General features: G+C 51.9%; 1 protein-coding gene across 1 annotated transcript in view; it reads left to right on the forward strand.

Moving 5' to 3' along the window:
• The first annotated feature begins 310 nt into the window (after window positions 1–310).
• The window catches only part of DNAH1 (dynein axonemal heavy chain 1), a 72,447-nt gene continuing 48,269 nt past the window's right edge, over window positions 311–24,488 (forward strand). Inside the window, exons 1-11 of the mRNA XM_070390701.1 lie at window positions 311–392; window positions 4,862–5,225; window positions 6,190–6,262; window positions 8,386–8,560; window positions 8,974–9,130; window positions 10,054–10,186; window positions 12,982–13,143; window positions 13,699–13,951; window positions 21,223–21,380; window positions 22,179–22,390; window positions 23,310–23,608. Of these exons, the coding sequence (XP_070246802.1) occupies window positions 4,896–5,225; window positions 6,190–6,262; window positions 8,386–8,560; window positions 8,974–9,130; window positions 10,054–10,186; window positions 12,982–13,143; window positions 13,699–13,951; window positions 21,223–21,380; window positions 22,179–22,390; window positions 23,310–23,608 (1,952 nt within the window). The 5' untranslated portion in view covers window positions 311–392; window positions 4,862–4,895. The remainder of the gene's footprint in view (window positions 393–4,861; window positions 5,226–6,189; window positions 6,263–8,385; window positions 8,561–8,973; window positions 9,131–10,053; window positions 10,187–12,981; window positions 13,144–13,698; window positions 13,952–21,222; window positions 21,381–22,178; window positions 22,391–23,309; window positions 23,609–24,488) is intronic.

The following is a 24,488-nucleotide window of genomic DNA, read 5'->3' on the forward strand; positions in this document are numbered from 1 at the left end:
GTAAATTTCCCCTATTATTCTCCCCAAATTATTTACACAGCTTTAAAAACAACAACAGGATGCAATCCAAGTTCTCACAATGCTCTTGGCTGCACTGTCGCTCCCTGTAGAAGAGTCTGGGCGGGGGGAGGGATTATAGGGCCTGAATTTGATTGAGACCCTGGAGGGCTGACACTTGCCCGCGGCTGCAAGGTGGCCCGGCGCGAGGGGAAACTCCGAGAGGCGAGGCGGGAGCAACCAAGTCCCGAGGGGGCGGGGGGAGCCGGTGCAGACTGGGGCAGGTTCCGACGGAAGCGCCGGCCCCACGGAGCCCGATGGTCCCGCCCTTAGCAACGGCCCAGCCAACCTCCCTGGAGACCGGTGGCAAGACGCGACATTGCGCTGTGCAGCCGGTAGGTCGGGAGGTCGGGAGGTCGGTGGGATGGAGGCTTGGGCGGAGCGAGCGCGGGCAGGGGGTCCCCAGCCAGGCGCAGAGGTCCGTGGGCAGGAAGGAGGCCGCTCGGCCGTCCCAGGGTCCACATCCCTGCCCGCGAGTCTGAGCGTCCCTTCCTGAGCCTTGGCAAGTGGGAAAGGAGTGGCGCATTTTAAAATATATACTTTTTTTTTTTTTTTTTTTTTTTTTTACTGATTTTAGAGAGGAAGGGAGAGGGAGGGAGGGAGAGAGAGAGAGAGAGGGAGAGAGAGAGAGAGAGAGAGAGAGAGAGAGGCATCAATGATGAAAGAGAATATCATTGATCCGCTGTCTTCTGCACACCCCACACTGGGGACCAAGCCAGAAACCGGGGCATGTGCCCTGGCCAGGAATAACGGTGATTTCCTGGTTCATAGGTCGAGGCTCCACCACTGAGGCACGCAGGTGGGGCAAATGGGCGCATTTCTAAACAACCTTGCAGATTAGTCCTGTGTTTAACCAGAGCAGTTTGAGGGACTCTGCCCCTCGACCCCACCTCCTGTCGAAGCCCCAAGAAGAGAAGGGGCCGAGATTCTGGCCCTCATCAGCCACTCAGTCGCCCTCCTGATCGCTACCACATCATCTCCTTCGTCCTTGGTGTCCCCATCTAGAAATTGGCGCAGAACTGAGGCACCTATCTCACAAGTTGTTACAGAAATCAACAGCCTCCATTTCCTTCCTTCCTCCCTTCCTTCCTTCCTCCCTTCCTTCCTTCCTTCCTTCCTTCCTTCCTTCCTTCCTTCCTTCCTTCCCTCCCTCCCTCCCTCCCTCCCTCCCTCCCTTCCTCCCTTCCTTCTTTCCTTCCGCAAACACTTTAGGCACCTACCCTGTGTGTGCAAAGCCTGTGTCAGTCCCCTGCTAGGTACCAAGGTTCTAAAGATCAACGTTACTAGAAAATTCCTGCGCTTGCAGCCCTCATGCTCAGCAGGCCAGCGAGTCAGGTGTTTACATATAATAAGAGAGATGTTCACTGGTGGGAGGAGCCTCTTAAAGGTGGGAACACAGAGGGGGCATCAGGGAAGTGCTCTAAAAAGGAGAGAACCCCAGCCTGTGGGGGTTACTAGTACCCACAGTATTGTTTGCCAGGTAGCTTGACAAGGACAGAGACTTCCAAAAACCCTTAAGCCACAGATCCATTTGTCAAATGAGATCTTACACAGAACTCTAGTAAGTGAAACGTGAAGGTACAGGGTCCTTGTAGAATCAGGGTGGGTGGCTTAGAAGCCCTCCTGCTTAGGCTCACCTCCCCACAGGTTCTCAGGTAGCAAAACCTCAGGGTTCCTTGGCACACAGTTTGAGAGCCACTGTGATGGTCCTAGGGACATGGACGTTTGGGTCAGCCAGAGGCGAAGATCTCAGTTTCCATTTTGGTTCTGCCAGTTCTTGGCTGTGTGTCCTTTGCAAGTTTCTAGACTTCTCTAGACCTTAATTTCCTTGTTTGTGGATTGGTGATAAAAATAGTACCTGTTGTGAAGATCAAATGCACTTTTCATCCGTGTCCATTCAGCCCAGTACCTGCCAGGTTGTTGGGTCACATGGGGTTGAATGCCTGTGAATGTAACCTGAAACTCCCTCCAGTTCAAGCCAAGAGAGCTCCCAGGTGATCTGACCGGGGAGAGAGAATAAATTGGGTTCAAATTCTAACTATGCTTCTTGCTGGCTGTGTGACCTTGCATAGGTCACTTAACCTCTCTGATCCTTGTTTTTCCCACCTCTGAGAAATGAAGATAGTCTCAGGTCCCACCCACCTCAGAGGTTTAAAGAGATGACACATGAACTACATTTAGACCCCTTAAGAGCATTCATCATCCCCAACACTGGCATCTTACTGGCCAGTTCCCTCTCACAAATGAAGGAGAGTGCCCAGCAGCGGTCGTGCTGGGAACCATGTCCTCTCCCTCTTGCCAGCCACACTCATTCCCATGCAGCAGCTGCCATCACCCATGGGCTGTGACAGAAGAGAGAGGTCTGTCTGTCCGTCACAGGCCCTGTGCACACTGGCAATGTACAAGTGCCCAGAGCTGGGGTGGATGGGACTGGAAGGGAGCTATTGATCCTTGTGAAGGGTTGACAGGGAGGAAACAGGACTCCGGGTTTGCAGCTCACTCTTCCATCTTCCTTATTGGGACATGCCTGGATGCGTGCTCCCACTGTCAACCTGTTCAGCGGGAAATGGCTCACAGAGGCAGCAAGCCCCCCAATCACAGACTCCGTTTGCCCTCAGCAACACTGGTTTCCTGGGCATTTCTGCGTCTCTCTCCGTCAGTCCTTGTAATATAGCAGTGAAGCAGCCGAGCATATTCTAGCCTATTTGGGAGCTGGTGAAGCCAGGGAATGGAATGCTTTCTGGTGGAACTGGGACCTTGGCCTCTCCAAGGTCTGCTCTATGTGTCGATTCTGTTCAAGGATGAGACAGCCATCTGTAGGTTTGCAGCTGTGATGGGGCTGATCTCCAGTGGGACCTCTGTCCTTTGGATGCTCTAGGACAGTGATGGCGAACCTTTTGAGCTCGGCGTGCCAGCATTTTGAAAAACCCTAACTTAACTCTGGTGCCGTGTCACATATAGAAATTTTTGATATTTGCAACCATAGTAAAACAAAGATTTATATATATATATTTTAAATATATATTTTATTGATTGTTTACAGAGTGGAAGGGAGAGGGACAGAGAGTTAGAAACATCGATCAGCTGCCTCCTGCACACTCCCCACTGGGGACGTGCCCGCAACCAAGGTACATGCCCTTGACCGGAATCGAACCTGGGACTCTTCAGTCCGCAGGCCAATGCTCTATCCACTGAGCCAAACCAGTCAGGGCCAAAGATTTATATTTTTGATATTTATTTTATATATTTAAATGCCATTTAACAAAGAAAAATCAACAACAAAAAATGAGTTCACGTGTCACCTCTGACACGCGTGTCATAGGTTCGGCATCACTGTTCTAGGAAGGGCACCCTGGTGACTGTTAGACAGGTGGACCAGACTTAGCATTGTTTTCAGCACCTGCTCTGGGAGGCAGCTGGCCACCAGGAGAGGATTCAGGGAGCAGAGTTCTGGTAACTCCCAGCATGCTTAACTGGATAGAAGCTGGTCAGCCTTGGGGCTGAGTCTGGGACTTCCTGCCAGAGCTCAATCTTCCCTTCGCAGTCCCTCAAGTTGTCTTGCCAACTCACCATCCCCTTCTTAGAATGGACTCAGCAACTGCAGGCTGCTTCAGCATGGCTGGGGAGCTTGCACCAGATGCCCCCGACTGCCTACCTGCCTTTCAGGTCAGTCCAGGCAAGATTCCCCTGCATGATCCAACAGGAGGCCTGCACGAGCCAGTCCCAACAGTGGCTAAAATAGAGACGGCAGAGCATAGAACACCTAGCCAGGAGCGTGGCCTGTATTGCAAATTCCCAGCTGCCTCCTCCCAGCACGCATAGGGTGGGAAATGGAATGGGGGAGGGGGAGAGGGTGTTACTTGGACCAGGCCCTTATGTCCTTTTGTTAAGATGTCCCACATTTTTAATTGACATTTTTGCGATCATGGTAAACTCATTCATTTTAGTTTTTGCATGGGTATTATATGGAAACCTCTTCTCTCCCATACCTTTGTCCAGTTTCTTATAACGCTCCCCTGACCAAGGAGTTCACTCTGTGGTACATTTTGATGTGGTCAAGGGCTTGCTCACCCAACAATGACAATTCTACTCACCCTTGACCTTAGGTTGGTGGTTGATCGTGCAACCCAGTGGCACATCTGCTCCCTTTGGGAAGCTTGGGGGTGTGTGTGTATGTTTCCTAAACTGGCTGACCCTGAGCGAAGTTTCTGGCAGGGGGATCTGTGGGCGCTGGAGAATTGTGTCCCTCTGTGGAGGCCACTTTGTCTTCTGGATCCTGGGGTACGGTTGGGAGGGCAGGCATGGGTGGGGGAGGCAGGGCATGGCCCCGTTCCCACATAGGCAGGGCATCCAGCAGGGCCGGACCGAGGGCACCAGGGCTGCCGGTGGGTGAGTCATTTTAGGGGAACCAAACAGGGCCCTTCTTTGAGTGAGTGAGCTCTGGGCCGCCCTCTGTCTCCCCTTGTGAGAAGCCAGGCCTAGCTCTCTGACACGGGGGAGAGGGGTGAGTAGAAGGGTGCATTGGGGTGGGGGCACTTGCAGAGCTTCCCAGACTCTCTTCCCTGACTCTGGGGGCTCATTTCTCACAGGCAGCATGCAGGAAGGCCCCGTCTCCTGATGGGACCCTCCCTGCTCCGGGTGCCTGTCCAGACTAGGCAGACCCCTCGCCCTCCTCTGTGCTCCCTCTTCTGTTATCCATGACTGGAAGGCTGGGACTGTCTTGGGTGGCCAACAAGGCATCCTGATTGATGGTGTCCTGGGGACTGAGCAGAGGCTGGCAAGTGATGCCAGTATCTTCTCCTAGGAGCTCTGGCTGGGACATTGCCCTTGGAAACAGCATGGAACGGGACAAGAGAGAAAGCTTATGCCCAGGAAGCAGCTCTCAGAAATGCAGAACTGCGGAGCCCCCAAAGTACTCAGTGATGAAGACTCCTGCCAGCCTAGAGCATAAACTGAGAAAGATTGCTGTGAGACCAGATTCTGGGTTGGAGAAGCCTCCAAGCTCTGAGCCCCCAGGTTCACCCTGGCCTGTAGTCCCACCCACACTCCCCGATTTGGAGCAGCTCCAGAAATTGCCCCCGACAAGCACTGATAAGCAGTACCCACTGATGAAGCAGCGTGGATTCTACTCTGACATCCTCAGCCCTGGATCCTTGGATAAGCTTGGGGTGAGTGTGGCAGCCATCTCCTACCAAGCCTGAGCCCTCCTTGTGGGTTCCATTTGTCCATCCTTCTTTCCTTCCTTCCACCTACCCATCCACCCATCCACCCACCCATCAGTTCATTTGTTCACTTATCCATCCACCTATCTACCCACCCATCTATTAATTTGTCTATTCATCCACCCACCCACTCATCCACCCTTCCTTCCGTCCTCCTGACTATCCATCTGTCCGTCTGTCTATCTGTTCACTCATTTAACAATTCATCACTGAGTACCTGCTGTGTGACAGGCCCTGGACTGAGCACTGGATACAGTACAGATGAGAGATAAGGTCTCTATTGTCATGGGGCAATGGCTTTGGTTTGGGAGGGGTCCTTGGATGAGGTTGCATACTGCTGAGACCTAAGAGGTAAGATGATGTCTGGTGTGGGGGTGGGGGCAGTTCCCAGGCAGAAGGCACAGACAGTACAAAGGCTCGGGATCCCTGACAGAGCCCATGGCCCATGTGGAGGAAAGTACACTGTGAGAGGAGAGATAGAGGCTTGGGGCAGGGAGAGGACAGGGGGGGGGTTCACTGAGCCCTTTAGGCACCAGACAGTGTTAGGAAGGTTTTAAGCAGGGGAGGGGCTAAGAGAGATAGGACAAGGACCCACTGATACCCACTCTGCCCGGAGATGGGAGGTCCACACAGAGACCCCTGCTGGCCTCGCAGCACCTCTGCCTTGCGGCTCAGTTCCAGGACCTACACCAGGAGTGCTCTCGGAGGGAGGAGTGCCAGACCAGAAGGGGTAGGGCCCACTGCAGCCACGAATGGGGAATTGTACAAACCCTCTGGTTCTGCCCGACCCCCAGGCCCCTGTGGTGCTCCCCAGTGGACTCCAGGAAGACACCTGGCCTTGGGGTCCCTCCCAGGTCCTACCTGTCCCCTGATGTTTATGTCCCCTTGGGGTTCTGCGGTTTGCTTCTAGGAAGTATGCTGTGGCCCTCCCATGAACCAGAACCTCTTACGGCAGGCCGACCTTGACAAGTTCACCCCAAAAGGTCAGTGCCCTGGAGGGCTGGATGGGACTCTAGCCTCAGGGAGACCCTGGCTGAAGGTCTCAGTTTCCTCTAATGTAAAATGGGGATAACAAGGGATGAGGTGCTTGGCAAGGGCCCTGTTCGCTGACCTGAGTGCTGAGTGAGCCACAGCTGCTTTATCACACTCTCAGAGCTGTGACAAGGGTACCGCGTGGAGGGCGTGGGGTGCTGAGGGCCAGGGCTCCCGTTCCCTCCTCCCAGCTGGGGATGGTAGGGCATTTACATGTGCCTTGGCTGCCTCCCCCGGGCCGGGGCTCGGAGAAGGCCAGGACTGTGTCTGTGCTGCTCCCCGCTAGGGCCTCAGCCCCTCGGGACGGTGCGCAGGGGCTGTTTGCTGAAAGAGGACATGAGGACTCTGTCCTGCGTCCATCCATGATGAGTCCTGTTAGGACCGGGACGGGTCTGCAGGAAGTGGGGCAGTCCCAGTGCTGGAGGGAAGAATGGGGTGGTTCCAGGAGAGGCAGCGAGCAGGGTGGGGCCCTGAGTGGCGGTGAGGAGCTAGGTGGGGTCCTCCCACTTGCTGGCAGACAGGACACCCCTTCGATGAGGCACAGATGTCCCAGGGTCCTAGCTGTCTGCCCTGCTCTCTAAGCCCAGCCTGGCTCTTTGTTGGCACTAACCAGATGAATCCTCCCAGGGCCCACGGGTCTCCTGGCGTCTATGAAGCCCCCAGAGTGGCAGAGGAAACATCACATGTGTGTGCATTCTGTGATCTGAGGATCCAGCCTGTTGTGTTCAACAGTCTCACAAGTATATGTGGCCCAGAAAGTGGTTACAAACCACAGATGTAAGAGCTGTGGGGGTGCTGGGATGGTGCTGCCACCATCCAAGGTGCGTAGGGCTGGGTGGTCAGCAGCTCTGCTGAAATGCCACCGGGTGGTGGCAGTCAGGGTTCTGGGCAGCCAGCAGCAGAAGTCTACTCTGCTGCCAGCAGGCTCGCCGAGGCAGCAGGAGCCAGAGGCCAGGCTTTACTTCCTCCCCTGGCTCCGTCTTGGCCCTGAGACTCAGGGCAGGCCCAGGAGCCCATGTTCTGGGAGTGGAGTGGTGTCATGGACCCACAGGCTCAAGAGCAGGTGACCAGGGGTCTGAAAACTGCCTTCTTGGCCAGACCTTGTGCTGTGAGGTTCTCCTGAGCACGTGGCAGCTCCGGTGAAAGAATGGGCTTCAGCCGAGCCTCTGGAGGCTTCCGTGGGGCCCCAGAGAGAGGGTGAGGCTCAAGGAAGGGTCAGAGGGCCCCCAGGAGATGGAGGGGGACCATCACTGAGCTGTCCTGAGCCCCTCCAGCCCCCGGGGAAGGTGGCTCCTCTCCTGAAGCACCTTCCCACGCCTCATTTCCCAGCTCCATGGTCTCGGTTTTCCTGGAACTTTCCACTTAACAGCCCAAACCCTGAGCAACACCTCAGCCCCAGGCAAGCTGGAATGGTCACCCTACCAATGGGTCTCTGTCCACCAGCTCCCCTCCCCCCAGACCTGGCACGAACGCCTCTGTCTGGCCTGGGTGTCTAAGGAGAGGTGTCCATTGTGTGACTTGAAGGTCCCCAGGGCGCAGGTGGTGGTGCCTCTGCTCTATGGCCACCAGGTTGCCCTGATTTTAAAATGGTCCCAGGGAGTGGATGGATTTCAGACTGATATCCTTTGGGGGAGAGGGGGGGCAGCTCTAGGGCAGGGATAGCAGGAACCCATCCCAAATGTGCAGGGAGCTACCACTTTGCCTTCCTATCTGGTTGTAGTCCTCACCGGAGGTTTGGTTCAGCATCTGGCTTGAGCTACAGCCACTGGTGCTGGGGTCGTGGGCGGCGTGGAGGGGAAAGATGGAGCATGGCAGCTCTGGGCAAGGAGAGCAGGACCAACCAGGCCTTCAGAAGGCTTTGTCCCTCAGGCTTGCACTCCCTTGGGTGCCTGGCACCACGTCTGGCTTCTCCCACCACTGCCCGGCCATGGGCTAACATGCACACCACGTCCCAAAGTGTGTGTATGCCTCATGCCTGCCTCGTGCTTTGTCTTGGGTGGGTGGCGGGGAGGGAGGGGCGTGGTTTGAGTCCCAGCCTGAGTCTCTGCAGCTCCTGCCCCTCCTCCACCTGCAGTCAGAACCTTTGAGTTTCCTGACGACTTCGAGGAGCGCCTGAAGGAGGAGCACATCGGTGCCACCACCCAGCTGCTCACCCAGGCCGACTTCCCGCTGCAGGCCTATGAGCCCAAGGTGCAGGTGCCCTTCCTGGTGCTGCCAGGCCAGTGCCCCCGCAAGATTGAGATTGAGAGGTATGGCTGGTGGACTGTGGGAGGGCCTGTCCCCCTCAACTTGGGGTGGGGGACAGCGGGCAATTCAGTGACCCTCCCCACAGAGGTCACTAAAATGAGTCTGGGTGCAAGTTTTCACATCAAAGCCTCTAGGCCTTTGGTCTTTTAATAGGAACAAAGTGCCTTCCTTGCTGTGGAATCGGGGAGGGTGACGTTTGGGTGAATGTGGTAGAACTGCAGGCAGGACAGAAGGGCAGTTGGAGCCCAGTACACCAGCTCCAGTCCTTACACTGCTTCCTGCTGAGTCTCATAGGGGCAAAGGGCCCTAAAGGGTCGCTGGGCCACATCCCTGCCACCTCGATCCTGTGGGCTTTTGCTGACACCCATTTTGTTCACACAGCCATCATGAGATTTCCCTTGTCTTCCTCCGCCAGGCGGAAGCGACTGTACCTGAGTCTGGACATTGAGCAATTGCTGGCCAATGAGGGCATCGACTCCAACAAGCTCATGCCCAGGCACCCGGACCCCTACCACCCCCAGACCATCGAGCAGGGCAATGACCCGCTCTTCCCCATTTATCTCCCGCTGAAGGTGAGCCCAACTTCCACGGAGGGCTGGTGGTCCGGGGGTTGGGGTGCAGGACCTCCGTTGAGGGGTCAAACCAGAAAGGGGACCCCGTGGCAATTGCAAGTTCTTGTCAAACAGGGCAACTTCATCATTGGAGTCCCCTAGGGGTCTCAAGCATCCCAGGCTGGGACAGAGGGGGCCCGAGGACTCATGGGGTGCTGATTCTCCACTTCTTCCCTGGGAGCCTAGGCAGCCTGTAGGCCTGCTCCTGCTCCCCCCGCCCCGCCCCCCCCGCCCCCCACAGGCACCAAGAAGCAGCCCAGCTGGACTGTGGAATATGTACAGGCCTCCCTCACACTGTTCTTGGCTCACTGAGATGGGGAGATGGAGTGGAGGAGGCATCATTGCAGCCCCTTTGGGGTACTGATGGGGAAACTGAGCCCAGGGAGGAGAAAGAGGGAAGGTAACCTGCTCTGGCTTTCACCCGCCTCCCCATCCTTCCTCTCCCTGGCCCCAAGTGTCTCGCAGGGAGGCAGAGCTGAATCCAGTTGCACATGGCCCTGCTAAGATGGCCTCCCGAAGCCCTGACTCTCCATCATTCCCAAGTCTGGGTGGGTGCTCAGGAAAATCCAGGGCCACCTCTTGCCTCAGACCTGAGCTAGATGATCTGAGCAGTAGGAAGAAGAGCCCCTAATCCCCTGTGAGTCCCCAGGTACCCCTCTGCCTGAACCTCAGGATGGTTTAGCTTGACAGGGATCCAGGGTTCCATAGAAACAGAACTCATGGGCCCCTGTGAACAGCGGAGGAGGTGCTCAGCTCTCTGGTCCCCAATCTGCAGCACCTACAGCTGGAGGAGCCTACGTAGGTACCCCATCCTCTGCCTGCCCAGCCACTCGGGCCCCAGTGGGTTGAGCTGCTGTCTCCTGACATCTGCTGCTTTCTTCCAGGTGTTCGACAATGAGGAGTTTGACTGCCGGACGCCCAGCGAATGGATCAACATGGGCTTGGAGCCAGGGTCTCAGGTCAGGAGACCAGTTCCAGGGAAAGCCCTCCTGCCCACCGATGACGTCCTGGGGCACGGTGAGCAGGGCCAGCCTGGGAGGGGGCAGGATCCTGGATTGTACCCTTCTGTCCCAGCAGTAGCCCTGCCGTGGGTCCCTGGGCTGCCCTGGGACCTGGCAGCCCTGGGAGGTGAGGGCCCCACCTTTTAAGACTTTCCTGATGGCATACAGGCCAAGGGGATGCCAACACAAAGGCCAGAAATGCACTGACCAGGGATGACATCAGTGGGAGGGCTGGGGAAGGGACTGCTGGATGGTGTCTAGAGTTAAAAACAAAACAACTTTGACTTATTGGTAATAAAAAGTATACGTGTCTGTTAGAGATGTTCAGATGTGAATAGGGGCACAGTTTGAACCCTTTCATCCCACCACCCAGAACTCACCATTGCTCCAGCTCAAATTGTGGCCTCTCAGCCTTCACCTCTACATGGTCAATGCACACAGTCACACACTCACACGCTTGCAAACACTCAGACACAATCACACACGTTTGCAAGCATGCTATCCCATGCACCATTCCACACACAAACATGCATTCGCACTCATGCACATTTTTACCAAACTCACACACACACACACACACACACACACACACACACACACTCGTACTGTCACCCACTTGCAGCCACTATCACACCCGCCCCCCACCCATACTGATGCCCGGGTTTGCTCGGCCTTGTCTGTGTTGGCACGTCCTTTGGAGCTGGGTCTGCCCTGGGGGCCGGGAGGCTCTCTCCAGTCGGCTGCTGTTGGGAACAGTGCCAGGGTGAGCTTCCTCGGCCACCACCCCGGCCTGTGTGGCTGGCTCTGTGCAGGCATCCTAGGAAGCTCTGGGTCATGTGGCTGGAGTTTGGAGGTGGCCATGCGCCTGTGCGAGGCTGAGGGTCACTCTGCTTCCTGCAAGTGGGTGGACCAGCCACCACGGAGCAAGGAGGGGGCCAGGTGCAGGTAGGAGTGCGAGAGCCATGTTGGTTTTCAGGCTGCTCAGTGTCCAGGGGGCCCTCAGTGAGTCCGTTGAGCATGCTGTTAACTTTATGCCTCAATTTAAAATCAGGTTAATGCTGGAATCAATTTCTCTGAACTAGACAAGAAACCTAGAATGCTCCCTTTATTTTTTACTTAATTACAAAAATAATTTAACTCAATTGTTCCCAGATCACCAATTCCTGGTGATAAAACCAGAAGGTTTGGGGCTGCATTAACCTTAAATGCACCAAGTCGCAGCCTCCCGGAGTGCTTCTGCTCCTGCCCCTCGTGGGCCCTGGCCTTGAGCAGGAGGAGGGCTGGCAGGGAGCGTCCCCGCCAGAGCACTCGTTTTCCGTGGGGGCTGCTTGTGATGTCTATTCCTCTGAGTGGAGCCAAGACAAGGTCAGCATTTTCAAAAAGGAAACTGACGAAGAAGGGAAGAGAAAACAAAAATAGGCCAAAGCCGGGCTGGTGTGGCCCAGTGGTTGATTGTTGACCTGGGAATCAGGAGATCCCCAGTGTGATTCCTGGTCAGGGCATACGCCAGGGTTTCGGGCTCAATCCCTGAGGGTGTGCAGGAGGCAGCCAATCAGTATTTCTTCCTGATCGATGTTTCTATCTCTCTCCTCCTCTCTCTCTAAATAAAAACATATTTAAAAAACACACAAACAGAACCAGAGCCGGTGAGATATTCCACAGCAACCCGTACTCATCTATCCAGCATCCACCCTCAGGCAGTGTTTCCTGGGAATTCCAGCCCTTCCTCCCTCAGTCGGCTCTGTATTGCCCACATTTGTTTTAAGCCACTGTGTGTCGAGGCCTTCTCTGCCTGGCTCCGTGCCATGTTTGTCTTCACTTCTATGAAAGGTTATTGAGCACCTGCTGTACGTACCAGATTCCATTCTAGGTATAGGGATGCAGCTGTAATCCAGGTGGGACGCCTCAGTCCTGCCCTTGGGGCGCGGATGCTAGTGTAAGGGGCTGACCAGCACCAGGAGGCTGCTGCACTGTATGACCGAAGCTCTCCGAGGGTGCCTGGGGCAACGGCGCTATTTTAGGCAGAGAGGCTTCTCCCAGGGAGAAACCACTTGAGCAGGGAACAAACCAGCAATAAGGTAACTTGAGTGAAGACGGTTGGCAGAGGGCACAGCCCAATGCAAAGGCAGGAGCAAGCTCCAAAGTCTCAGGAATAGGCAGACATCCAAGAGAGAAAGGTGTGGGGTGCAGTGGCAGGAGGGGAGCTGGAGAAGCAGGCTTTCCGCCTGGGGAGTGGAGGGAGGCTCATCCAGACCCGACAGGCCCCGAGGCCCCTGTGAGGACATCACGGGGCAGCAGCCTTCTACTCTGCCTGAGGCTGTCCTGATCTGAGGGGCTCGGGCTCAGGAGCCACAGGAAGCCTATGGGGAGGGTGCGGGTCACTTGCTCTTCCTCTAAGCCTATGGGAAGGGCATAAGTTACCCTGGACTTGGTCTGTTTAAAGGGGTCTAGCTCAGACATGTGACCTTTACAACCAGATCCTCAATAGGTCTGTTGCTTGGGGCTTTCCTGCTTCCTCTCCTGGTCCTGCTAGCCCATCTCTCTCTCTCTCTCTGCCCCTTTGGGGACATGCTGAGCACAAGGCTGAGAGGCCTGCTCCATCTGGCTCTTCTGCTGCCCGGTGTTCTACAGAGTCCAGCTCAGCTGGGAGGAAGGAAGGCCCCCGCTCTGCTGGGGCCAGAGGGGGTTTTCCTGGTGGGAGTGAGGCCAGATAGTGTCCTCTGAGACCTGTTCCCAGCCCCTGCTGCTCACACTCAGAGGCCCCTGCTCACCCCGTGCAGGGAACACTGGTAGGCTCCCATCCTATTTCAGAGGACCCCAAAAGTCGGGAGCTGAAGTACAAATGGTGCAGTGTTGGTGTCCTGGACTACGACAAGGAGAAGAAGCTGTACCTGGTGCACAAGACAAACGAGAATGGCCTGGTGCGAGATGAGATGGGGCGGCCCATCCTGAACGGAGGGGTCACTGCTAAAGGTACAAGCTTGCTGACCCTGATCCAGGCAGACCCCCAGCTCAGGTTGGGCCTGGCCCGTGACTGAAACCAACCCCCGCCTAGGGCACAGCCAGCTCAGGTTGGAATTCTCCTTGCTCTGTTTGTCCTGTGGCTGTCTGTCCCTGATCAGTGAGATCAGAGGGCCCATCACTCAGAGACCCCAGGAAGGGCAAATGGCCATTATTTGATATGTGCCACCTTCCGCATGATGCTGAGAAGGAGCCCGAGGCCCTCAGTTGGTGATGTCTGCCCTGGTGTGGCATCAAGGAATGGCCACGTAAACAGCCACCCCTGCATAGTTCCTTGTTTGTGCAAAGCTCTTTACAGTTTGCAAAGCACTTTCACATCCATCCCAGACAACCTGAGAGGTGGGCAGGGCAGGGAGTGTCATCAGACCCATTTCACAGATATGATGGGGGTCAGAAAAGGGAACCACCTGCTTGGGGCTACCATGCAGCAGCCACGGAGCCAGGCTGCACCCTGGTGTCCAGCCCAAAGATCCGACCGAGTATTCTCTCTCCCCCCGCCGGCCTCAGGAAGGCCACCCCTCATGAACTGCCAGTACTGGGTGCCACGGATCCAGCTTCTCTTCTGTGCTGAGGACCCACGCGTGTTTACGCAGCGTGTGGTCCAGGCCAACGCCCTACGCAAGAACACGGAGGCGCTGCTGCTATACAACCTCTATGTGGACTGCATGCCCACCGAGGGCCAGCAGCTCCTCAACGAGCAGAGCATGAGCAAGATCAAGCAGTGGGCCATGAGCACGCCCCGGATGCGAAAAGGGCCCACGTGAGTCCCTGCCAGACCTTTCCCCAAGCCCAAACATGGCCACCTCTGGGAAGCCCTCCTGTGGGACCTAGTGCTGCCCAGGGGTAGTGCTCCCTCCATTTTTACCTATTTAAGGCTATCTCGCCCATTACACTATGGACTTCTTTATATATATAAATTTTTTTAAATAATGATTTCATAGAGGAAGGGAGAGAGAGATAGAAACATCAATGATGAGAGAGAATCATTGATTGGCTGCCATCTGCACGCTCCCTCCTAGGGATTGAGCCTGCAACCTGGGCATGTGCCCTTGACCAGAATCAAACCCGGGACCCTTCGGTCCACAAGCCAACACTCTATCCAGTGAACCAGACCAGCTAGGGCACTATGGACTTCTTGGGGTAAGGGGAGGGGCCCTGGGCAGTTGATGGACTGGCCCCACCCCCTGGTCGAACTCCGGTAGAACTCCCAGTTGAGGGGACAATTTGCATATTACCCTTTTATCATATAGGATGGACTCATAGGTTCCTATTTTATTCAAAGGGTTATAATCTATTACTAGCATTTTTTTATTTTGATGCTTAAATTGTCCCAGATTTGGCCAGTGGGAGCCTCCTCCAGGTGATTCCAATGTCCTTCTGATATGTTCCTATTGTTTTTTAGCATGTTTTTACTTTCTGGCACAGTGAGAAGTTCTGGACTCATCTTGTACTTTCCCAGACCTAGCCCCGAAATCAGCTATTTCTCCAAGGAGCACTGGTTCCTTTTAGTGGGCAATGGTATTTAAAAGCCAAGATCTGGGCATTAGAGGTGCTCATTGATACTGGGAAATCATTTCTTTTTATTTTTTATTTCTTTTTATTGATTTCAGAGAAGAAGGGAGAAGGAGAGAGAGATAGAAACATCAATGATGAGAGAGATCATTGATCAGCTGCCTCCTGCCTGCCCCCCACTGGGGATCAAGCCCATAACCCAGGCACGTGCTCTTGACCAGAATTGAATCCCAGGACCCTTCAGTCCGCAGGCCAATGCTCTATCCACTGAGCCAAATCAGCTAGGGCTACAATATTTCTATTATATAAACTTGCTGATGTTTTCTTTGTGACCTAATATAAATTTATAATCAATTTTTGTGAATACTCCATTAGTACTTGGGAAGGGGCATAGTTCTAGTATTAGGATATAAAAATATATCAATTATGAGGATGTATTATACTCTAATAATATATATTATATATAATATGCATAATATATATTTATAAAAAATATAATTATATATAATATATATTTTATACATAATATATATTCCATAAAATCTACCTTATTGATTACTATGTTATTTATGTCTTCTATATCTTCACTTACTTTTGCCCACTGAGAGAAATGTTATATCATCATTATGAATGTAATGGGGCAACCCACAGAGACGACCACCAGGGACTCAGATCAAAATTTAGGAGCCTTTATTAAGCTGGCCAGTGACTACAGTTTCAGCACCCTGCCGAAGCAGAGGCTGAACTGCAGTGCCGACTACAGAAGTTACAGCGTTTTTATTTGCAAAACCCACAAAGTTAGTTACAAAGCCATCGTTTACACAATTTGTTCCCGACACAGTACAGCATCAGTACAGTGACTACCTTCCTATCTATGTGTTCTAGGAACAGAAAGCACAGCGCGCCGCGTCTGGCCGAAGTGCCAGATATGCAGCCCAGCACAATGAATTGCAGCTTTTAGCATTAAAAATTGTCCTTTGTCAGGTCTAATGCTTTTAAATTGAATTTTACTTTGTTTGATATCAGAATTATAACCTGGCTTTTTTTGTTGTTTCCATCTTCCTGATGCATCTTTGTCCATCCCTCTATTTTTAGCCTTTCTCTTTGAGAAAGGTCTTGTTATCAATATATTGGGTCTTTGTGAGTCAAAATAAAAATCTTTTTCTTGTAATAAGTGATAGAGCTGATATGTTTAATCTCAATTATGTCATATTATTTAATATTATAGTTATTATTAGAGACCCGATGCACAAAATTCGTGCAAGAGTAGGCCTTCCTTCCCCCGTCTGCTGGCACCGGCTTCCCTCTGGCACCCAGGACCTGGGCTTCCCTCGCAGAGTCGGCTTCATCCAGAAGGTCATCTGGAAGGATGTCCAGAAGGAAGTCTGATCTAATTAGCATATAATGCTTTTATTATTATAGATGCTATGTTTCTCTACATGATGTATTTTCTTTGTTCTTTTACTTTTAAAATTCATTTTGGTATTTAGGTAGGTTTGTACCTTCATTTTAGTGAACTCTTTTGTACTCCTTCTCTTTATAATGCCTGTAATCCCCTGCTTTCCTACTTAACCTTTTAATATCCAGTTTGTCAGTTTTTAATGGTATTTCTAACTCTCTTCTATTTCCTATGCAACAATCCTCAATCTCATTCTACTTTCTCCTTCCATTTTTAGTTGCTTTTTTTTTACTGAATATTTTAATATATTTTTTCACTCTCATCTGTATCTTTGTTTTAGTCTTAAATCTACAATTAAATATATTAAGCATATTAGTCTTTTTTCCTGACGTTTCCCCTATCATTTCATAGGGGAGGAAGAAAGTCCTTTTCCTTACACCTTTCTAGATTTTCTGCTGGGGCTCAGTGATAAAGGACAGATTAACAGGAGGAAAGCATACAAATGTATTTATATGTTTTAGTTGACATGGGACCCTCCCTGAGGAAATGGAGACTGAAGAGGTTACGCCCAAGTGCTGTTCTGCTAGGCCTGGTGAGGCGTGGACAGCTGTGGGAAATGTGACAGGACAAAGGACATGAGCTGGGGTAGGCAACGGGGAGAGCTTAGCAAGGCCTGTTCCTTCTGGTCCTCTTGGCAGCGCGCCATCTGAGAGCTAAGGTTGTCCTTTCCTCCAAGGTATGGGAGAGCACCTCTCAGGAGAGGGTCTGATGACCTGCCTCAGGACAAGGTCAGAGGGTTCCTCCTGCACCTGCTCTTTCCCAAATTCCTTCAGCTTAAAACAGTCAGTATGCGAAGGTCCATATTTTGGGGTAATGTGCCTGGAACCCCATCAGTCTCTTGGTTGGGTTCAGCTCCTCTTCCATTATATTCTTATAAAGGCTCAAGGGTATAGCGTCCTAGAGTTCTTGCATGTTTAAAACCTGAAGGACAACCTGACTGAATATAAAATTCTTGGTTCATACTTTTATTCTTAGAGTGTTTTTTTTGTTTGTTTGTTTTTGATCCTCATTGAAGGATATTTATTTCCATTTATCGATTTTTAGAGAGAGTGGAAGGGAAGGGGGAGACACAGAGAGAGAAACATCTATGTGAGAGAGACATGTCAATCAGTTATTTGCATGCACCGTGACCAAAACCGAACCCGGGACCCTTCAGTCCGTGGGCCGACGCTCTACCCACTGAGCCAAACTGGCTAGGGTTTGTTTTGTTTTAATGCTCGCCTTGCTTTGTATGTTGCTTTTGAAAAGCCTGATACCAGTCCAGTGGCCCGTCCCTTGTAAGCTGTTTGATTATTTTGCTTGGAGTGCTTGAGGATTTTTTTAATCTTTAAAGCCCAATCATTTTACTAGAATATGCCTCGGAGTTGATCATTCTGGGTCAATTTTCCCAAGTACACAATGGGCCTTTTAAACACAGAAATTCAGATATTCTTTTATTTCTGCAAGTTCCTTTTGAATTACAGATGTGTGTGTGTGTGTGTGTGTGTGTGTGTGTGTGTGCGTGTTCTTTCCAGAGCAGGAAGCTTTTATACCTTTTAGACAAAGAATCAATAGATTTGTGAAGAATGGAGAGGTAGGGGGGTTGGTTTAGGATGGGGGTGGGTAGTCCCTGGTGAAGAAGTAACTAGGAAGATAGGGGCTAGTTTGACAAGGTGTGTTGGTATGTATGAACGAATGGCTCAGCAGCCCCAAATTTTCCAGCTGTCTGCCCACTGCACACCCCATCTCCTGAATTATAGTTTTAAGTATTAGTTTTGTTCTATTGTTTTGTTTTTCTTCATCAGAGATTCCATTATATCTATCTATCTACCTATCTACCTCTCTGTGTTGCTTCTTCTTTGCCAATTTCTAATTCAACCATTTTCTGACCCCTTTTAGTTCTTTCTCTTTATGATTTTTATTCTCTTGGTTATATCCCTGCCTTTCTTCAATGTACTTTATTACATTTTTTATTGACTCTATGATTACACTTATTTATTTGACTCTATTCTTCCTTGGGAACCTTGTAATTTAACCTTCCTTCCTGAAAAAGTTTTGTTTCTTCCATTTCTTTTCTTTTCAGTCAAATACCTTTCTTCCCATTTTCCTATTTCTGTGTTCTGTCTTTGGATCTGATTTAAGGTGTTTTGTTCATATGCCCAAATACTTGTTTGAAGATGTTTAGTTCAGTTTGAAGAGCTGTGCTAGTTTTCTCCTGTTGTGTCTGTTTCTTTTTTGAGGAGTGAATGAGACTTCATCAGTTAAAGTCTTCTCTCTCTTTTTCTTATAGTGACTTCATATAAGTGTACTTCACTTTCACCTACTCACTTCATGGATTTGGGATGTTTTGCAAGATTCCTAGTTCAAGGTTGCCCTCTTCTGTTAGTGTAACAAACTAGCTTTCTGTTTTTAATGGATGGCTGTGTGTGTGTGTGTGTGTATGTGTGTGTGTGTGTGTGTGTGTATGTGTGTGTAAGAAGAATTGTGTGTCCTCCAAGTTTTTTTGTTCTCTCTCATCTTTGAGGACTCTAATTTTCACTTTTACTTTTTCCCTAGTCACCTTTCAATCTCCAAATGACTCCTTTCCTGTCACCTTCCTCCTCATCAGTCATGCCCTTCCGAGAAACTACTTTGAATGCATGCATGTCAGTTTCTTCCTCATGCTTTGCCAGGACTCTTGCTCAGTATATCTGCAGGTGGGGTGGGCTTGCTCTTTCTGGCAGCACTTTGGATCAATCTTAGGGCTACCACTACTCCCTCCTTCACAGTTTTCCTCAGTCTTCTCCTGTTCTCCAGGAAGGCTTGCAGCAGGAATGTGAGCAACAGCTCACTGGGAGTTGATGTTTATTTTTCTACCTAAAGATAATGTGAAGTTTGAGCATTCTCTCTATTCTATGCTAAAGGTGTTGTTTGTTCTTGCTTTTCTTTTTTTTTTTTGTATGTATGTATGTATGTATTTTTGAGAGTATGCTGGGAGAGTTGAATTGATGTAGCCACCATTACCTTGGTTGCCCAGAATCCCATTTCTTCAGTTTTAGGTTATTTAGAACATTTACATAATAAAGATGCTGGGCTCAGATTGGCTTAGCCATCAGGGAAATACACACTACTTTACTTGTAACAAGGAATCTGATGCAGGCGGTCTCAGGCTCAGAGTGTGGGGCTCAGCATGCCTCCAGTGCATGCTGGCTTATCTCCAGGCAGGATGGCAGCAGCCGTTTCTGAAGCACAGGTTCAGGGTCCATTAAGTCCTGCCGTAGGTCAGAGTCCCTAGAAGCAGAGTGTGATTTGGAGATTCTTGGGTACGTGATTGATTTGTTGATGAAGTCTTCTCAGGAGAAATCTATAGGGGAGAGAAGGATATGGTGGAGGAAGCAACGAGGCAAAGGTGTGGATTTAGGACAAGTCTAGCCTCTGATCCCATGGAGAACTCTAAATGAATGCCGCCACAGAATTTATCCTGAGGGAGACGGGACAAGGGGGCTTGATTTTGTATGTTTGCCTCAGTTATTGGTCATTGGAGGAAGCAGCGCTTGAGCTGAGTTTGCTGGACTGGGAAGCAGAGAAGCACAGAAGGAGAGCTGCAGGCCAGGGACTGGGTGAAGGATGTCCCTGACAAGAGGAGGGCTCCTGGATGTCATGGGCCACCTCCCGCTAGAGCCTTTCCTGCTTGTCACATGGGGCTCTGAGCCATGGACATGCTTTCATTCGTTTCTTAGTTTCCCTCTTTCCTTCCTTCCTTCCTTCCTTCCTTCCTTCCTTCCTTCCTTCCTTCCTTCCTTCCTTCCTTCCTTCCTCTTTCCTTTCCTTTCCTTTCCTTTCCTTTCCTTTCCTTTCCTTTCCGTTCTCCCTTTCTTTCTTTTTTTCTTTCTTTCTTTCTTCCTTTCTTTCTTTCTTTCTTTCTTTCTTTCTTTCTTTCTTTCTTTCTCTCTCTCTCTCTCTTTCTTTCTTTCTTTCTTTCTTTCTTTCTTTCTTTCTTTCTTTCTCTCTCTCTCTCTCTTTCTTTCTTTCTTTCTTTCTTTCTTTCTTTCTTTCTTTCTTTTTCTTTCTTTCTTCCTTCCTTCCTTCCTTCCTTCCTTCCTTCCTTCCTTCCTTCCTTCCTTCCTTCCTTCTTTTCCTTCCTTCCTTCCTTCCTTCCTTCCTTTCTTTAAAATTCTGTTGAAAGTATTGCCTTTCCCCCCCCATTGACCTCTCCCCACCCACTCCCACCCCCCAGCACATCCCCTCACCCCCCTACTGTCTGTGTCCCTTGGTTATGCTTATATGCATGCATACAAGTCCTTTGGTTGATCTCTTACCCCCCCACTCCAAACCTCTTCTGCCTTCCCTCAGAGGTTTGACCGTCTCTTCAGTGCCTCTAGTCTTTGGATCGTTCATTTCTTTATGTGTGCACTCAATACCTGCGTACAGGGAACCCTTTGATACCAGGCCCTGTTCAAGGCTCTGCAGAAATGACCATAAGCTGGACATGCCCCGTGCACACACTGCTCCTCGTCCTGTGCTTACTGACCAGAGGGGACCAGGGGTGTCAAGGCCAGGAGAGCACTTTGGGAGCATAAATGGGTCCTTCCTTCATCCAAAGAGGGCAAATATGCCCAGGACAGAAACCCCAAGGGAGGAGCAAGGCTGGTCAGGTGGAGTTGGGTCTGGATCTATCAGGTGTGGCTGCCAGAGGCTACAGTGTGTGCAGAGGCTCCGAGATACGTGAGAGCTTGGTGCCTGTACGAACTCAGGGGCCGCCTGTGGGTGGACTAGGTGAGCACAGGGAATGGATTAGAATGGGCAGGGGTGGGGTGAGGGGACTAGACAGGGAGGGTGGCCTGCACTAGATGACATTGAGAAGTGAGAAGCAAACTGGGCAGAGTCAGGGACTGATGTGAGGGTGGGAGTGGCATGAAAGAGGCAGCTGACGAGGGTAATGAGGTCCGTGGCCAGGGGTCTAGGTGGGAGGTGCGTCCATCCATGCCAGAGGAAGCCCCAAGCCCATGTCCCCAAGCCCATGCCAGAGCAGAGCCTGGGCCCAGGGTGGGTGACAGGGTGTGTGGAGCCCCCTGACTCCTCTCTCTTGGCCCCATGGACAGGGTTCTGGAGCAACTCAGCAATCTATCCAAAGAAGTGAACCTCGACTACGAGCGCAGCATGAACAAGATCAACTTTGACCAAATTGTCTCCTCCAAGCCCGACACGTTCTCCTACGTGACCCTGCCTAAGAAGGAAGAGGAGAAGGTGCCCAAGCAAGGTGAGGGCGTTAGGCAAAGGAGGACCTAGGGCCACCCACCCAACACTTACCTGCACCTATCCTGTCCCCAGCATTCATCTCCCTCCTTTTCCTGTCTGCCTGGGGAGCTGGGTGGTGGGTGAAGGTGCCTTTTAAGAACAATAGTCTGAGTAGAACAGAAGGAGCAAAAGGTAAATGCGTACTAGGAGAACAGTTCAGAAGTGGGTGAGAAGGGCTCGCTGATTGTCTGACCTCAGGACATGTGGGTCTCTCTTCCTCCAATAGCAGGAGTAGTTTGGCATTGCTGCGACTCCATTGGACAGGTGGCAGACTGAGTCGGAGTAGGCTGTCAGGTCCCTCCAAGTCCTCCTGGCTTTGAGCTCCCCAATCTCTGCTAATTTCTTTTCCTGGGGTCCATCTTCCACATGTATAAAGTGCCCAGGAAGCTGGGTCGGGTGTGGACAGTGGGCATTCCAAGTGTCCTGGTGGTGCCCACATCTTTTCTTGGTATCCCAGGGCAGGCCCAGATGGGCATCAGGGGTGGTGTGCAGAATGGGCAGGAATGGATGGGGAGAGGGTGCTCACCCACTTCAGAAGGGTCTGTGACCCAGAGGGGCCTGGAGGAAATTCATTTCCACACGAGAGCAGGCACCTCACTGTGGGGCCCTAGGGCCCCTCTAACAGACCGTGGAAAGAGAGGGGTTCTGGGGACATGTGTGCCTCTTTCAGGGAGGAGGCAGGAGCTCTGTCCCTCTAGATCTGTCCTGACCCCGGGTGTGTCCTAGGCCCATCTGACACTGCCCCCCCCCCCCCCCCCAGGGCTGGTGAGTATCCCCAAGTACCCTTTCCGGGAGCAGAAGGGGGACTTCACCTTTGTGTCCTTGCTCACACGGCCGGAGGTCATCACAGCCCTCAGCAAGGTGCGGGCTGAGTGCAACAAGGTGATCGCCATGTCCCTGTTCCACTCGAGCCTCTCTAAGTACAGCCGCCTGGAGGAGTTCGAGCAGATCCAGTCACAGACCTTCACTCAGGTGCGTGGCCACCCAGGGCACAAAGCAGCAGCAGTTGGCAGGCCAGAGCCTCGGCGCTGACAGGCCGGACCAGGGGCTCCTGGGGAAGCCCAGGACTGATGAGCCGGTGGTGAGGCTGAGAGCCCTGCTTTCCTTCACACCAGGCCTCGCCTCTTCCTCGACCTCTGGTAGGCTGGGGTGGGTGCCAAGGGGGGTGCTCACCCCCAAGAGAACAGGAGAGCCAGTCACTTTCCATCCAGACCCTAGTGGCCTCTGAAGCAAAAACAGGAACTCTATGCACCCCGTGTCTCCCTGAGGATTGGGTACCAGAGAGAAGGGGTTCTGCCTCATGGGAGACGGCTGCCAGATGGCCGAAAGCAGTGATGGCGAACCTATGACAGGCGTGTCAGAGGTGACACGCGAACTCATTTTTTTGGTTGATTTTTCTTTGTTAAATGGCATTTAAATATATAAAATAAATATCAAAAATATAAATCTTTGTTTTACTATGGTTGCAAATACCAAAAAATTTCTATATGTGACACGGCACCAGAGTTAAGTTAGGGTTTTTCAAAATGCTGACACGCCAAGCTCAAAAGGTTCGCCATCACTGGCCTAAAGGCTTCCTCTGTCTCTGCATCTCTCTGCTCCAGTCTATGTCTCTGCCTCATTTCTGGTGTCTCTGTCTCTCTGTCTCTCTGTCTCTCTCCCTTGGCTGGAAGGAAAGCACTGCTTCCCCCAGAGCAGCCTGGTTCACAGGGTCTCGGGAGGGTGTTGGTTGGCAGGGATTGTCAATAAGTTGAGGTTGGGGGAGATCCCTGTGTAGCCATCTGAGTCCTGAGGCCACTAGAGCATCCTGGTGCCTGGAGTCCCTGAACGTGGCAGCTGTGGGCAGCGGTTCCCTAGAGTGGCCACGTGATGCCACCTTTGGCCACTCCAGGTGCAGATGTTCCTCAAGGACACCTGGATCAGCACGCTCAAGGTGGCCATGCGCAGCAGCCTGCGGGACATGAGCAAGGGCTGGTACAACCTCTATGAGAACAACTGGGCGGTGTACCTCATGTCGAAGCTGCGCAAGCTGATGGAGCTGATCAAGTACATGCTGCAGGACACGCTGCGCTTCCTGGTGCAGGACTCGCTGACCAGCTTCTCCCAGTTCATCAATGAGGCCTGCTACAGTGTGCTCGACTGCACTGATGACATGGAATGGGGCGAAGATTTCACCAACAGCCCCTACAGGTGGGCCCCCTGGGCCGAGGCACCTGTTGACACCAGAACTATTCCTTGCCAGGCCCCAGTAGCTAGGGTGGTGCAGGGTGTGGGGACCGAGGGGACCAGGGTCAGGGTGCCCATCACTGCCAGGTCCTGGACAGCAGGGAGCTCCTGGCTTCCACCCTGGTTGTTGGCTTCCGTCCTGGCTTGCATTTCTTCTGTGGCCTTCATTCTCTCAGTCAGTCACTGAGTTACTCATTTGAGAAATATTCTCTGAGCCAGGAACAGGCAGGGTTTTAGGGGGATAAGAGTGGCATGACCCTTGCACTCACAGGAGAATAGAGAGAGAAAAAAAATAGACACAGTCATTGCCTATCTTGACGGGCTGTGAGAGACCCTGGGAGGAAAGGGGCTTTGCCAGGGGTTCAGGTAGGAGGTGACATCTGAACCAAGACTTGAGACAGGGAGGAAACCAGCTGGGAAGAGATGTGGGGTAGGTGGAGGGACCAACATGTGCAGAAATATGGAGGGAGAAAGAAAACTGGGGCAGTCAAGGAAAGAGAGGCCAGCAGCTGTGGCTGGCATGGGGAGGGCAGGGAAGGCTGGTCAGGTGACATAGGTGAGACCAGGCCAGATCACACAGAGCCTCCTGGGGCCATGATCAGGGCTGGATTTATTCTAAGTTTAGTCAGCAACTATCAGAGGGGAGAAATGATCTGATTTACATTCTAGAATGATGCTCTGGATTTGTGGGGACAAGTGAGACAGAAGAACAAGGCTTCTGCCATTGTCTAGATAAGGGGTGACAGGGCTGGGACTGGACAGATTTGGGGCAGTGCATAGGCAGAGGGGAAGCTGGCAGGACTCAGGGTACATGGGATGATTGAGATGCCATCAGATGTCCGGG

The sequence above is a fragment of the Myotis yumanensis genome, unplaced genomic scaffold (assembly GCF_028538775.1).
Source record: "Myotis yumanensis isolate MYYU_CA2020_CCGP unplaced genomic scaffold, mMyoYum1.0.hap1 SCAF_14, whole genome shotgun sequence".
Lineage (NCBI taxonomy): Eukaryota > Metazoa > Chordata > Mammalia > Chiroptera > Vespertilionidae > Myotis > Myotis yumanensis.